The sequence below is a fragment of the Lepidochelys olivacea genome, assembly GCF_965140295.1.
Source record: "Lepidochelys olivacea isolate rLepOli2 genome assembly, chromosome: 9".
NCBI classification, from domain to species: domain Eukaryota; kingdom Metazoa; phylum Chordata; order Testudines; family Cheloniidae; genus Lepidochelys; species Lepidochelys olivacea.
In genome coordinates this window covers 6406813-6420884 of record NC_140419.1, presented here as the reverse complement: position 1 = coordinate 6420884, position 14072 = coordinate 6406813, and the positions used below count along the sequence as shown (strand labels likewise).

Genomic DNA, 14072 nt, shown 5'->3' with positions numbered 1-14072 from the left:
ATTCTTCCTAATGAAAGAATATTCTTCCAGATGTTCCCAAGTGAAGTATTATTGCCAGTAAAAATCCTCAAGATTATTTATTATTTATCCTCTAAAGCTTCATTCCCTTTATTCAGCAGTATTATAAATTAAATTATCATAGGTATTGTCACTAAACAACAAAACCAAATAGCTAACAAACCCTATTAAGCCAGGATGGGTAAGGAATGGTGTCCCTAGCCTCTGTTTGTCAGAGGGTGGAGATGGATGGAGGAGAGAGATCACTTGATCATTACCTGTTAGGTTCACTCCCTCTGGGGCACCTGGCATTGGCCACTGTCGGCAGACAGGACACTGGGTTGGATGGACCTTTGGTCTGACCCAGTATGGCCATTCTTATGTTCTTATGTTCAAATGAAACGATGTCTGTCCTTTTTAAGATGAAAAACTTCAAGACAATGTGGAAGTCATTTTTAAAAATTAAATACATCTTCATACAAGTCAGGCCTCCCACTGAATAAAATAATTTACATTCCTTAGAATTGTGTAGTGTACATTTATTGATAATCATAACAGAGCAGCATTTCCACTCTATAAACACAAAACAGGCATCTCATGGTGTCAGGTGGGTTTCCTGACATTTACATTTAGAGCCTTAGGATTTTCACGTTCCTGGGTGTAAATCAATACTCTGGAATTGTGCAAACTTGAGACACGTGCAAGAATCGCTGGTGGAATGTGGAACTTGTAGGCGGGAGTAACAAACTTTTCTGAAGCTCTAGAATGTGCCCATCAGAGCAAAGTTTGGAAGGCATGAGATCCTTAAAGGAAAACAGTTTGAATCAGGATGCTACATTAGACATGATATAAATGTATAAGGAACACAAACCCTCATGCTTCAGGGCATAAAATAATCTTTAACTTCCTGGCATTAGGAAAAATCTTCATTTGGAGCATCAGGTACTGACCGCTGACAGGACACTGCACTAGATGAGCATTGGTCTGATCAGGAACAGCAATTCCTAGGCTTTTGATCAGGGTAAAAGTGTAAAGCTCCGACTGAACTCCAATTCTGCTCTGGGTTGCAAGGATGGAGGTCTCACTCACACGGTTTAATGATTATATTTAAAACGAATCTCTGCACAGATCATGTAGCTGTTTACAATTCATACCCCCTGCCCCGCTGAGGGGCACAATGCAAGAGCCTGAATAGACAACAACTGTAACCCTGGGCCACCTGACAACTTACCAGGCACACTTAATTAACACAAAGTGAAATAGATGGTTGCCACTCTTCTTTTCAATACAGTAGGTGGCCCAAGGCGACTGGATGCCTCAACAAACAACACTCCATCCTCCAGTCTCCAAGGGCTGCACCTCCACAGGGAAGATGAGTGTGGCAATGGGCTGATGATCACCTGTAGCCCAGCAAGGGCAGGAAGCAAATCACCTGCATGGGCAGATGTTAAAGTGAGGTTCAAGAGAGCAGAGACACATCAGAGGCTTGTTGTTTCTTCATTTTTCCGCCTGCTGCCACAACTCGGTAGCAGATTTGAAACAAGACACTTTGGCCAGAATCATCAGATTGTTTTTTTGTTTTTTTTTTAGTCTCCCCAAACACACTGTGAGTTTCCCCCACCTCCACTCCACCAAATACCCTTAAAGCCACAGTCCCTTTGAAACACACATTTATAAACAGAGAATGGGGATTGGGTGGGGGCAGGGTTAACCGGGTTTCTATTCAGTAAGTATCAGTGCTGCCTGAAGAAGTCTGCATGTCTCTCTGAGGCTATTCAAATGCAACTGTAAAGAATGTGGCACTTCCTTGTGAATGGGAATGTGGCACTTCCTTCATCCGCATACTGCGCCCTATGCCATGACTTACAGTATGAAGTGTGAAAAGAAAAGGAGGACTTGTGGCACCTTAGAGACTAACCAATTGATTGGAGCATACGCTTTCCTGACCTACAGCTCATTTCATCGGATCCGATGAAGTGAGCTGTAGCTCACGAAAGCGTATGCTCCAATAAATTGGTCTCTAAGGTGCCACAAGTCCTCCTTTTCTTTTTGTGAATACAGACGAACACGGCTGCTACTCTGAAACCTGTCAGTATGAAGTGTGGTGGAATGTTCCCGATCACCTTGCTTCAAAAAAGTCAGCAGGACGGGAGGTAAAGGCTCAAAATACAGGCAGCAAAGAACAGTCCCCCAAATTCTCACTATTCCTCTAATTTCTAAATCCACCATTCTGCTACCAAGAAAATAACCTCCCTGACAACAAACTCATGCCATAAATGGCTTGCAGTACAACGGCCCGGAACTGCCCCACTGATATACCAAATTCCCCCTGCCGGTGCTCACTTCAGGAATGCTGCTGCTACAGCGACTAAGGGCATGTCTACACTACGGGTGCAACAGGGGCACAGCTACAGCAGTAATGTCATACTGTGAATACGTTCTATAGTGATGGAAGGGATATTTCTGTCAATACATGTCATCTACCTTCCCAAGTGGCAATAACTAGGTCAGTGGAAGAATTCTTCTGTCCACACAGCTCTGGCTAAATGGAGGACTAGGTTGGCTTCACTGTGGTGCTCAGGGTTTGAATTTTTCAAGCCCCAGAGCACAATAGCTATGTTGATCTAACTCTTAAGTGTAGATGTGGCTTAAGAGCTAAATAAAAGGGGGCCATGTTTGTCACACAGATGGTGCAAAACACAGCAGGGAAAGTGGTTTTCTCAGCAGTGAAATGCAGGGAAATGTAAAAACAAACAACAGAAACTGACCAAGCAAACCAACAAAATGAATTAAGACTATCCATTCAGAGGTGAACAGCTGTTTTCAAAACAAGTGTAAATCCAGAAGCCCTCCATGAAGAATTTAAACATTATAGACACACTGTTTTTATTGTATATCTATACACACACACATATATACACTCTCTCTCTCTAATGATAAAATTAGGCTGAAGCTATAACTTAAAGGTTTCAGAGTAACAGCCGTGTTAGTCTGTATTCGCAAAAAGAAAAGGAGTACTTGTGGCACCTTAGAGACTAACCAATTTATTTGAGCATAAGCTTTCGTGAGCTACAGCTCACTTCATCGGATGCATACTGTGGAAAGTGTAGAAGATCTTTTTATATACACACAAAGCATGAAAAAATACCTCCTCCCACCCCACTCTCCTGCTGCTAATAGCTTATCTAAAGTGACCACTCTCCTTACAATGTGTATGATAATCAAGGTGGGCCATTTCCAGCACAAATACAGGGTTTAACAAGAACGTCTGAGGAGGAGGGGGCGGGTAGGAAAAAACAAGGGGAAATAGGTTACCTTGCATAATTGTTTTTTCCTACCCCCCCTCCCCCCGATGTTCTTGTTAAACCCTGGATTTGTGCTGGAAATGGCCCACCTTGATTATCATACACATTGTAAGGAGAGTGATCACTTTAGATAAGCTATTACCAGCAGGAGAGTGGGGTGGGAGGAGGTATTTTTTCATGCTTTGTGTGTATATAAAAAGATCTTCTACACTTTCCACAGTATGCATCCGATGAAATGAGCTGTAGCTCATGAAAGCTTATGCTTAAATAAATTGGTTAGTCTCTAAGGTGCCACAAGTCCTCCTTTTTATAACTTAAAGTAGACTCACAGCCTTTTGACCCCAGAACGCTTTCCTCTTTTCATATGTGGAACTGCTGTATTAGCTTCCTGTAAACAAGAACACAGCTGGTTTAACTAAGCAATGAAGCACTCAAGCACGGTATTCTCCACTGTTCTGATTATGGATTTATCCTGGGCATGTTTTACCAACCAGCAGCCTTTCGAGAGCATGTGAAAGTGACTAACTTCCTTTAGGCATGAGGTGCAGAATTTATTGCATGCACGTTATCCTGTTCCCTCTTTTACTATCTGGCTACTTGTAACCCTTTATCAACAGCAGTACTTACATTTATGAGACTGAAAAAGTTCTGCCTGCATGATTGACATTCCAACTTTTCCACAGAATAAAGGTACTTTATCAGCCTTTAATAGGAATGGCACTGCTGAGAATGTAGTTTAAACACACACACGGTTTCATTGCAAAAGTGGATGGAAAATTGTCATATCTAATCAATTACTTAGGTGGACTGAGGGTAGCACAAAAACAGTCTGATAAAGTCTGCAAATTATAGATTGACACTCCAACATGTCTAGTGGCTCAAAGTGGGGAAAACTCCATAAAGTCCTCACTTGTAAAGGCCCCTGTAAGAAAGAACTATTTCTCCCCTCCCCGGCTTGTTGATTTGGGCCCAATTCTGCAAGGTGCTCTGTGCCCTCAATTATCCTGACCCTTAGTTGGTGTAATTCAGCGTAACTCCACTGACGGTCATCAATTCCAAGCTAGAAGGGACCGCATTCTGACCTCCTGCGCAACACAGGCCACAGGACTGTGAGTTACTTTCTGTTTGAACTACAGCATATCTGAGACACGCAAAGTGGGTGTGGTGATATCTTTTACTGGACTAACGTCTGCTGGTGAGAGACAAGCTTTTAAGCTTACACAGAATTAAGATTGAAACTTCTCTCTTTCACCAACAGGAGTAGATCCAAATAAAACGATATTAACTCATCCACTCTGTCTCTCCACTATCCTGGGACCAACACAGCTACAACAATACTGCAAACCATAGATCTTTTGAAAGACATCCAATCTTGATTTAAAAGTTGCCAGTGATGGAGAATCCACCACAACCCTGGGTAAGTTGTTCCAATGTTAATTGCCTCATTGTTAAAAATTCAAGGGCGTTACACTAGATTTCTGCACCAGCAAAGGATCGGGCCTGTTAAGTTTAATAAAATACAGAGTGCTCAACCCTTCACAAAAGCTGCTCGCATCTCACAGAAGCAGGCCCATTCTTTCTAAGGTCAACCCCAGCACTGCTGTATAATAAAAAAACTGAACTGAAAGGGAATTCTGGGTATCAGGAAATGCAAATACACATACCTAGCACCCCATTTGTAACAAGTAGTCTTGATATTTTACATTGGAAAAAGATAATGCTTAAGAGGAAAAAGCAAAGCTAGCTAGACTGACACTTAACCCCATCAAACCTCCACAGAGCCACCCTTGGGATGTTAATATTCTGTCTGTCGCAGCCTTCTTAGGAATCAGCAGGAATTTTCACCTGATGGCATTTGCCTCTCCCAAGTAAAGATGGGGAGATCTGCATAAGGAGTTGGATCTCCCCCTCCCCGAGTTTTTTCTCTGGCATAAAGATTTTTAAAGAAAGTTTTAAAATGATAGAGGACAGAGGTCAAAGAGGACCCACAACCACTTTTGGTCCTATGCAGATATGGAACTATGTAAGAAATGCTGATTTCCTGATTACTTTACCCTTCCTGTGGACAAATTAAAATTACAAAGTGATCTGGTCTTTGTAAATTGCAATATTTCAAACCCATCAGTATTTGCCCAATTCCAAAATGAAGTCTAATGTCCAAGGGTTTGGGTTTGTTCCTCAGCCCCATTCGCAGTAAATCGGCACAGTTTCACTGTGCGCAATGGACTTAATGCCAATTTGCACCAATTGAGAACTGACCCTGACTGTTTAATATCACCCTAGGCTGAAATTTGCCACCCAAGGTCTAAATCCAAGTGTAAAACTTTCTTTCCGTTCAGTATAAACCATCAATGACAATTCAACCATTTCTTTCCTATGGGAAAGTGATGACATTTTTGTTTCAAAGGCAGTGGGCCATTCAAACCACCATCAGGTTCATTCTAATTTGCAAATGCTCTCAATTCAGTATTGCTTTATCATGTCTAAGGTTTTCGACTTGCTTTCCTCACATGCAGTAATCCCAGCACAAAAGGCCTCAACTCCCCTCTCTCTCCCTGCACCCCGATGTTTGGTTTTGAAAAGTGAACATGTAAAAAAGTGAAAAAGCACTGGCTGTCCCATCCCTCTCCCCCCATCAGCAGCCAGACTACAAAGGCAGATTGTGCAGGATTTGGAAGAGGGCTTCTTGTTTTTGTTTCCATCAGTGCTGACACCTGACGGGATATTACTGAAAAGCCAGTCCCGGTGGCTATTGCAGTGTTTCCTGATCGCTGCTACATTTAAAAGAATGAACAACAAAACAAATTTCTGCATCATAAATCACTGCTAGGATTAACTGCTCTAGTTCTTATTCAGTGACTGGCCCACTCACCTTCCACTTTACATTTACTGAAGAACAGCTCAAGTCTATTTTGAGAAAACCGGTTCCTGCTCAGATTTCACAAGAAGATGTAACAGATCATTGTTCAAAGTCAGATGTAAGGAATGTCACAGAGGGTGACAAAGGGTCAAGGAAGGATACCCAGGTGCACACTTTGGAGGGTTGTGTTAAGGAAGAATTGCTTGAGACTGGCTCAGGGACTCACAAGGAGAAAACAGTTCTTCATCCCGAGTGAGAAAGCGGATTATTCATTCAATGGGTTTTAAAAACAGGATGCGTGCTCCGCAAGGGGTCGGTGCCCTCAGGGAAGGCTGCTGAGCAGATCCCTACTGGAAAGCACTGCCACGCGTTTGGGCAATGGTGAAATATTGCTTCAGTTGCCACCGGTCGCTCCTTTGCCCATTTTATATTCTTCAGCAGAATGGAGCAGGTCCACACGCACCTTCCCGGTGGAGGAGTCGGAACACTGCCTGCTGAGTACACACCAACTAATACCTGCAAAAGATTCCCCCCCCCATACCTCAGACTCACACTTCTCAAATAAGGTGGATGAACAGAGATCCTAGAAATCCATTTGCCACGGAAAAACGCACAATTGGCGTTTTTACAGAGAAGCTTCAGCTTTTACATTTTGTACATTTTACATTACATACACTTTAGCGGAGCCTCCATTATCCAGCTGTCCATCATAACCGAACTGGAGCTGTCAGCCCGGGCGGCAGAGCTTGGGCTTCAGCGGATCTGCCACCATTCCAATTAGATCAGATAAATGGGGTTCCACTGTATAGAATACAGACGCAGATGTATCTGGTATATGCAAGAAATACAAATTGCAATTCTATTCATTTTATTTTATTTTAAGGACTGATGGCACTGGTAGGCTTTGAACTCGCTTACAAATTGTAAATATACCAATAAAACATCGTGTTCAATTGATACCTATAGATATTGTGACTTGGGAAACGAAAGTTCTGTGTTTCATTTTCATCACATAAAAAGGTGGATTTTTAATTTTTTTTTATAGGAGAATTTTGGGGTTTTCATCACAGAAGACTAGGATCCCTGTTGATCAAGCACCCAGCACACATCTCAGCGGGCCAAATTCAGAGCTCACTTACATACATGTAAGTCCCATGAAGTGAACATGATTGCATGAGGTGTTAGTCAGCGCAGAACTAGACACATGGTCTTTCTTGGCTGCTGAAGTTTCCCTGTACGTAGATGTTCCATCCCCTCAGCTCATAAACCAAGGGCCAGTTTAAAAAGCAGGTCCAGAAATTGGTCTAGCGAACAACATGTAAACAGTACACTTCAGCCAGCTCATTACATCAGCCCTATGGACCTTCTCCCCAGGGCAGTCCCTAGGGGGAGTAGGGGGAAGGCACACATACACACACTGTTTAATGCTATTCAGCAATGTCGCTTCAAGAATAGTTGGATTGCGTACATCTACCCAACCAGTCCTCGTCTGCTGCTGGAGCGGTGCTGCTAACCGAACTGTGATTCCTGAGAAGGTCTCTTGTTTTAACCAGGAGGGGAAACATCCCATCAGATAATCCCTGAACCACGTGCAAGGCATATGCAGTGGAGTGTTGATAACCTCACTCTCCTCTGGGGCCGCTGCCAGTGAAGTTAGGAGTCTTGTTACAAGATGCTACCTGTGTCCTTAAAGGATAAGCCAGGTGGTTGCTGAAGAAAGGAACTGTTCTCACTTCCTAGAGGACTGGCTGCCTGCAGAACGGAAGTAAGAAAGGGAATGTCAGCTGAAAGTAGAACTGATTATCGGATGGTCTCTGCCTGTGGGGAACACCTGTTCAACCTGGACACCAGCACAAACAGCACAGCAAAAAATACACAAAGGAAACTTAAATCACAAATGTTACAACTTGAAAATGTGGGTTTAGTCTTGACAGGCATTTACACTTTATCTGAGCTTTCACCTATTTGCCAGATATTACTGTCACCACTTCTGGACAATGGGATGCTGTTTCAAGGGCTGGTGTTTCCACAGATAAAATAACCCTTTCCTCCTCTTCTTTTTGTATTACAGTACAGTAGTATCCAGTTGTCCCAGCCAAGATCAGGTGCAGCACATATACATAGTCAGAAAGCCCCAGTCCCAAGGAATTCACACTCAGAATAGCCAAGATAGACACAGTGGAAGAAAGGAAGGAAGGATTCTTCTCCTCATTTTACAGAGGTGGAGCTGAGATCAGATTCGGTGAAATAATTTACTCAGAGTGTCTGTGGCAGATCTGGGAACTGAGCACAGATCTTGAATCTCAGTTCAGTGCCTTAACTGCAAGCCCATGTGCCCTCTCTGTACAAGCCTGTACAAGAAGGAAATTAGCAAAAACCCCAAAGCTGTTGGCTTTATTCTGAGGGGGCCTAGTTTTGCTTTATGTTATATATGTGCAGTGAAGTCCCAATGACTTCACTACTGATGCAGGACTCAAAATGAGGGTGGAATTTGGCCGAAGGTGTGTAGATACCCCCGTGCTACCTGTGCATACATAAGACATAAAGCCCACGTGCCCTCAGTCACCCCAAAAAAGAAACCCATCTAGTCAAAGGGTATGTCTACACTAGGAACTCAGCTAGGGATAGGAGTCACAGCTTGTGCATCCACATGCTAAAAACAGTCGTGTAGCCAGAGTGGCACAGGCCAGCCCCCTCAAGTACGTAGCCACAGCAGGGGTCAGGAGGGTTTGTACTTGAAGTGGCTAGCCAGTGCCACCACTTGCTGCTGTGCGGGCTACCGTGGCTACACTGCTATTTTTAGTACACTAGCTCAGTGAGATTTTTAGTACACCGGCTCACTGGGCAAGGAATGGTGTCCCTAGCCTCTGTTTGTCAGAGGGTGGAGATGGATGGCAGGAGAGAGATCACTTGATCATTACCTGTTAGGTTCACTCTCTCTGGGGCACCTGGCACTGGCCACTGTCGGTAGACAGGAGACTGGGCTGGATGGACCTTTGGTCTGACCCAGTCTGGCCATTCTTATGTTCTTATGTTTTTGTGTGTCTCCATTAGCTGGGAATCACACCCCTAGCTCCTAGCGTAGATGGAGTCTAAACTGGATTTCTTGAAATGTGTTGCTGTTGTCCATAAAATACTAGTCATATCGTTAACAACAGGCTAGAGACTCCAGTCTGTGGGATTACACTGGCTATATAAACCGTATCGGATAACCATCTTTCTCTCCTCATCATGACCAGTGCTTGGCTCTCATAAAATCTATATGTCACCAAAAACTTGCGACAGACAGACAAACAAATCAGCCTGACCCACAGGTGTTTGTTGGGGGGAACTATAGTCCCCCTGAGCATGCAAAAATGAACAGGCCTAGAGGTCTGAGCAGAGGACTGGGAAACAGGAACTCCCATGCCCTCATCACAGTTGCCAACTTTCACGTGGTAAATAAGCACCCCGATTTTCACAATAAGCCAAAAATCAAGCTAATCCCATTTCAAAATAAGCCAATCCCCAAGAGCCGCAACATTCTATGTGACTAGATCCCCCGAGTGTGCAGTCTAGGACTGCGGTGCACCTGCTGTGCACCCCTGACTCTCTCTCTGCTCTTGCCCCTGCTTGCCCCCCCTTGCCTCTGCTTGCTGGGAGCCGATCAAAAAAAAAAAAAAGACGCAACAAGCTACAACAAGCAACAAGCTAAACAAGCAAACTACAAGCCAAAAACTAGCCAACAAACAACTCACAAGCCAATTAAGCCAAAATTTCTGTGTTTTTTTTTTCACAGGTTTGGCATGGCTGGCCCTTATCCTTGCTGACTCACACTGTGGGTTGGTTGCTCATTTAAGACCAGATTTTTAAAGTATTTAGGTGCTTCAGAAAATCCCAGCAGACACCTACCTGCCTCTTCAGACACGTTGGCCCTTAACCTATGTACCTCAATTTTCCCCTCTGTAAAATGGGGACAAAGATGCACACCTGCATCACAACACCCATGTGAGGTGGGCGCGGGAGTGTTAATTCATTAATATCTGCGAAGTGCTTTGCGAATGCAAAATGCTGTACAAATGACAAACATATTGAAAGTAATGTTTATGGAAGACACCGGTCTAAAGCCCCTAGACGGCTTTGAAATCTCAGCCATTACTAACAAGATAATACAGTAAACAGTGAAGAGTCTCCTATTAATAGCAAATATGTGATCAGATGTATCCATTGTGCACATAATCTTAAGATGCACACCCAGGGCAGAATTAACAGATCTACGTCCAGGTGAAGTCTGACAGTTCAAGTCGCCCAGGAGTCTGGGCTTGTGGGTGCACATACCGAGCCTGAAGAGAAACCCCAGTGACTTAAATCTCTGATCACATTCGGTTTTAATGTGATATTGATACAAGCTGCACTGTACACTGTTTCTTTGGATACGGGACTCCCTTCAAAGCCCTCCCTGAGCACTTAGCACAAGACTGGGTGTAGAGAGCACGGATCAGGACCGATCTTTCATCAAACACATGCACCTAGGAGCATGAATTCACGCTCAGCTCCATGCTCCCTGGAGAAACTGGACCAGCATTTCCTTTTGTGTGTGCACGCTGCACTTTTGCCTTTTTCAGCAGCGCTTCCCTTTAAACAGACAGTGAAACGGGAACCAGGGAAGGATTCTTGGCTATTAACACCATTATCGATCCAGTCAGGACAGTGCTCGTATTACAGGAAACAGCAAGCACTGACGTCAAAGCTAAAGAGAGGGTGTATGCAGCAGGAATACAATGGGGTCAAGCTAACAGACCTGGCAGCATGATCTAGGGAGGGATGAACATGGGACTCCTCTCCAGAAACTTACTCAGTTCTAATCCTGGCTCTGACTGACTCACTATGTAGAGTCCCAGCTCTGCCACCGATTTACTATGTAACCACAGCCAAGTCACTTCACCTCTGGGCCTCAGTTTCCTCTTCTGTAAAATGCGGTTAATGATACTTATGTACCTGATAGTGGGTGAGGCTTAGGGGCATTGTGAAGCTAATTAATGCTTGTAAAGCACTCCAAGATCTTCAGATAAACTGCTACAAAAATGCAAATTCCGATGATGATTATGACACGCTTGTAATAAGTACACAGCTAGCAGGTGCCTTCATATTTATTCATGCTGGCTCCAAAAATAATTGCCTGCATATAGTTGAGTTTTGGAAAAAATGTCTAAAAATGTCAGGCCTCGTCTTCATTGCAAAAGACAGATGTGTTCCTGAGTTAAAATCCTAACAAGGACAAGGCAGTTTGTAGTTTTCACATGAGTTAGCAGGTGGAGACACAGAGAAGGATCCCCCATCTTTAACTCAACCTGCGGACTCGTATGAAAATCACAAAGTGCCTTGTCCGCACTAGGATGTTAACTTGAGTCAAGAACACACCTTTTCGCCGAGTGAAGAGACAGCCCTTGGACTCCTTTACAGCTGCTGACAGGCCCTGACTGCTGTGTGAGTATTGGGGACGTCAGCTGAGGCACTTACAAATTGAGAAGTCAGAAGGGCTAAGAATATTATAACAGGCTGGAAGCATCTTTCACTTCCACCTTCTTGGCCATCACACCCCTTTTCTAGCTCTCCTTCTCTCTTCCAGAGCCTGGGCAAGCGACACCAGCTTAGACTTCGTTAGGCTCACCCTTGGTAGGCCAAATTCAACGATGATTCACAGATTATAAAGCCGGAAGTGGTCATTTAGCTGGCCACGCAAGTTACACATAAAGTGGGTGCGAGCCAAAGGAAGTCTAAAGGATTAGACCGAAAGTCTAATTTGGGGGCTGGAAGAAGGTTTAAGTGTCACTAACCTAGATTCACCTCTGAAATTGGGCCACCTTCTATACCAAAAGCAGGAAGGATGTTGGATCTAAATGCTGACACGAGAGTCTAGAATTATGAGAAAAGGAGTACTTGTGGCACCTTAGAGACTAAAAGGTGCCACAAGTCCTCCTTTTCTTTTTGCGAATACAGACTAACACGACTGCTACTCTAAAACCTAGAATTATGAGCAGTGTGTTCAGCAGGATAGAATTTTATGTGTGCGTATCCAGCAGTGGATAACTACATAGTCATACAACAACATTTACAGCACAGAACACCATTCATGGAGACTGCTGTAAAGCTTCCTTCTTTCCTCCCTTAACACAGACAACTTGAAGAGTGAGAGTTTTTCACTTACTCTGCCTGCTTCTTGTAGATGATCCCGAAGAGCTAGGCCGGCTTGTTTGCTGCGGTCCAGACTGTGAGAACTGTGGTGCAATGGTTGGGATCTTTCCCTTTCGAGGGCTGGGACTCTGCACTTCGGGAGTGCGGGGGACCCTACGTTTGCCAGTGAAGGCAGAGGAAAACTCGCTGCTGGAAGAGAGACAGAAAGAGTTAGAATGTTCATGTTCATGGTTTTACATCAAGGGACAAAACAGGCTGCAGAACATGGGGGAAATCTAACAGCCATTTGGACACCTACAATCAACCAAATCCCATTGCACATCCTCACCAACACAGTGTTACACACACTGGCCAAAGTCTAGGGAGGTCACGGATGGAAATGAACATTGTACTCCCTCAGCTGTACCTTACAAAACACACACCTCATTAAGGACCCACATTCCCTTCTGTTTCAGAGTAGCAGCCATGTTAGTCTGTATTCGCAAAAAGAAAAGGAGTACTTGTGGCACCTTAGAGACTAACCAATTTATTTGAGCATAAGCTTTCGTGAGCTTCTTTGGATCTTACAGTCTCCACTGTAAGAGCATAAGAATGGCCATACTGGGTCAGCCCAAAGGTCCATCCAGCCCAGTATCCTGTCATCCGACAGTGGCTAATACCAGGTTCCCCAGAGGGAGTGAACGTAACAGGTAATGATCAGGTGATCTCTCTCCTGCCATCCATCTCCACCCTCTGACAAACAGAGGCTAGGGACATCATTCCTTACCCATCCTGGCTAACCGTCATTAATGGACTTAACCTCCATGAATTTATGTAGTTCTCTTTTAAACCCTGTTATAGTCCTAGCCTTCCTAACCTCCTCAGGCAAGGAGTTCCACAGGTTGACTGTGCGTTGAGTGAAGAAGAACTTCCTTTTATTTGTTTTAAACCTGCTGCCCAATAATTTCATTTGGTGACCCCTAGTTCTTATATTATGGGAAGAAGTAAATAACTTTTCCTTATTCACTTTCTCCAAACCACTCATGATTTTATATACCTCTGTCAAAAAGAAAAGGAGTACTTGTGAACCTTAGAGACTAACAAATTTATTGTAGCTCACGAAAGCTTATGCTCAAATAAATTTGTTAGTCTCTAAGGTGCCACAAGTCCTCCTTTTCTTTTTGCAAATACAGACTAATACGGCTGCTACTCTGTAACTAGTGTTGGTGGACACTCTGGAGGCACCTGGCCAGTGACCCAAGCGTTGATCCATGGAGTATTCTTGCTTTTGGATCTATATTCAGTTATTACTCTAGCCAGTCATACCTTTCCTAACCAGAAAAGACCAAACTGAAACAATTTCAGCATGAAAAGGACAATCACCTTTAGGAGGAAATAAAATTAGAGTCAAGAGAAGAGACCCAAAAAGTGCCAACCAGCAATAGGTAATTAAAGTGGTAGCCAGAGGGCCTCTTTTGCTTCATCAAAAGAAGTCATTGTGACCGGTAGGAAGAGTGATTAGGAGGATTTGAAGACATCTAATCTTCTACTCTGGATGGAATGCTGCTGGGTCGGCAATGATTAACTGCTGCTTCACCTTTTGCAGAGCTACCTTAGCAAACATTTCTTTTATTTTTTAAATTACATTAATTGTCCAGGATTTTGCTTTTGGAAACACTAGCTGTAAGTGACACAGACTTGTGTTAAAAGTCTGCTCTGAACCATCTTTATAGCAAAAAGAAAAGGAGTACTTGTGG

At 43.7% G+C, this 14072-nt stretch overlaps 1 protein-coding gene across 5 annotated transcripts in view; it reads right to left on the bottom strand.

The window, feature by feature from the left end:
* Positions 1-515: 515 nt before the first annotated feature.
* Positions 516-14072, bottom strand: part of ARMC9 (armadillo repeat containing 9) — a 116669-nt gene continuing 103112 nt past the window's right edge. For 2 of the 5 annotated variants that reach the window (XM_084640005.1, XM_084640007.1), the window contains 2 exons: positions 12350-12525; positions 516-1429 (listed from right to left, as the gene is read on the bottom strand). In XM_084640005.1, coding sequence (XP_084496131.1) covers positions 1242-1429; positions 12350-12525 — 364 coding nt within the window. In that variant the 3' untranslated portion in view covers positions 516-1241. Of the gene's footprint in view, positions 1430-3567; positions 7915-12349; positions 12526-14072 lie in introns of those variants that run through there. The other 3 variants (XM_084640008.1, XM_084640009.1, XM_084640006.1) reach the window with 2 other exon arrangements.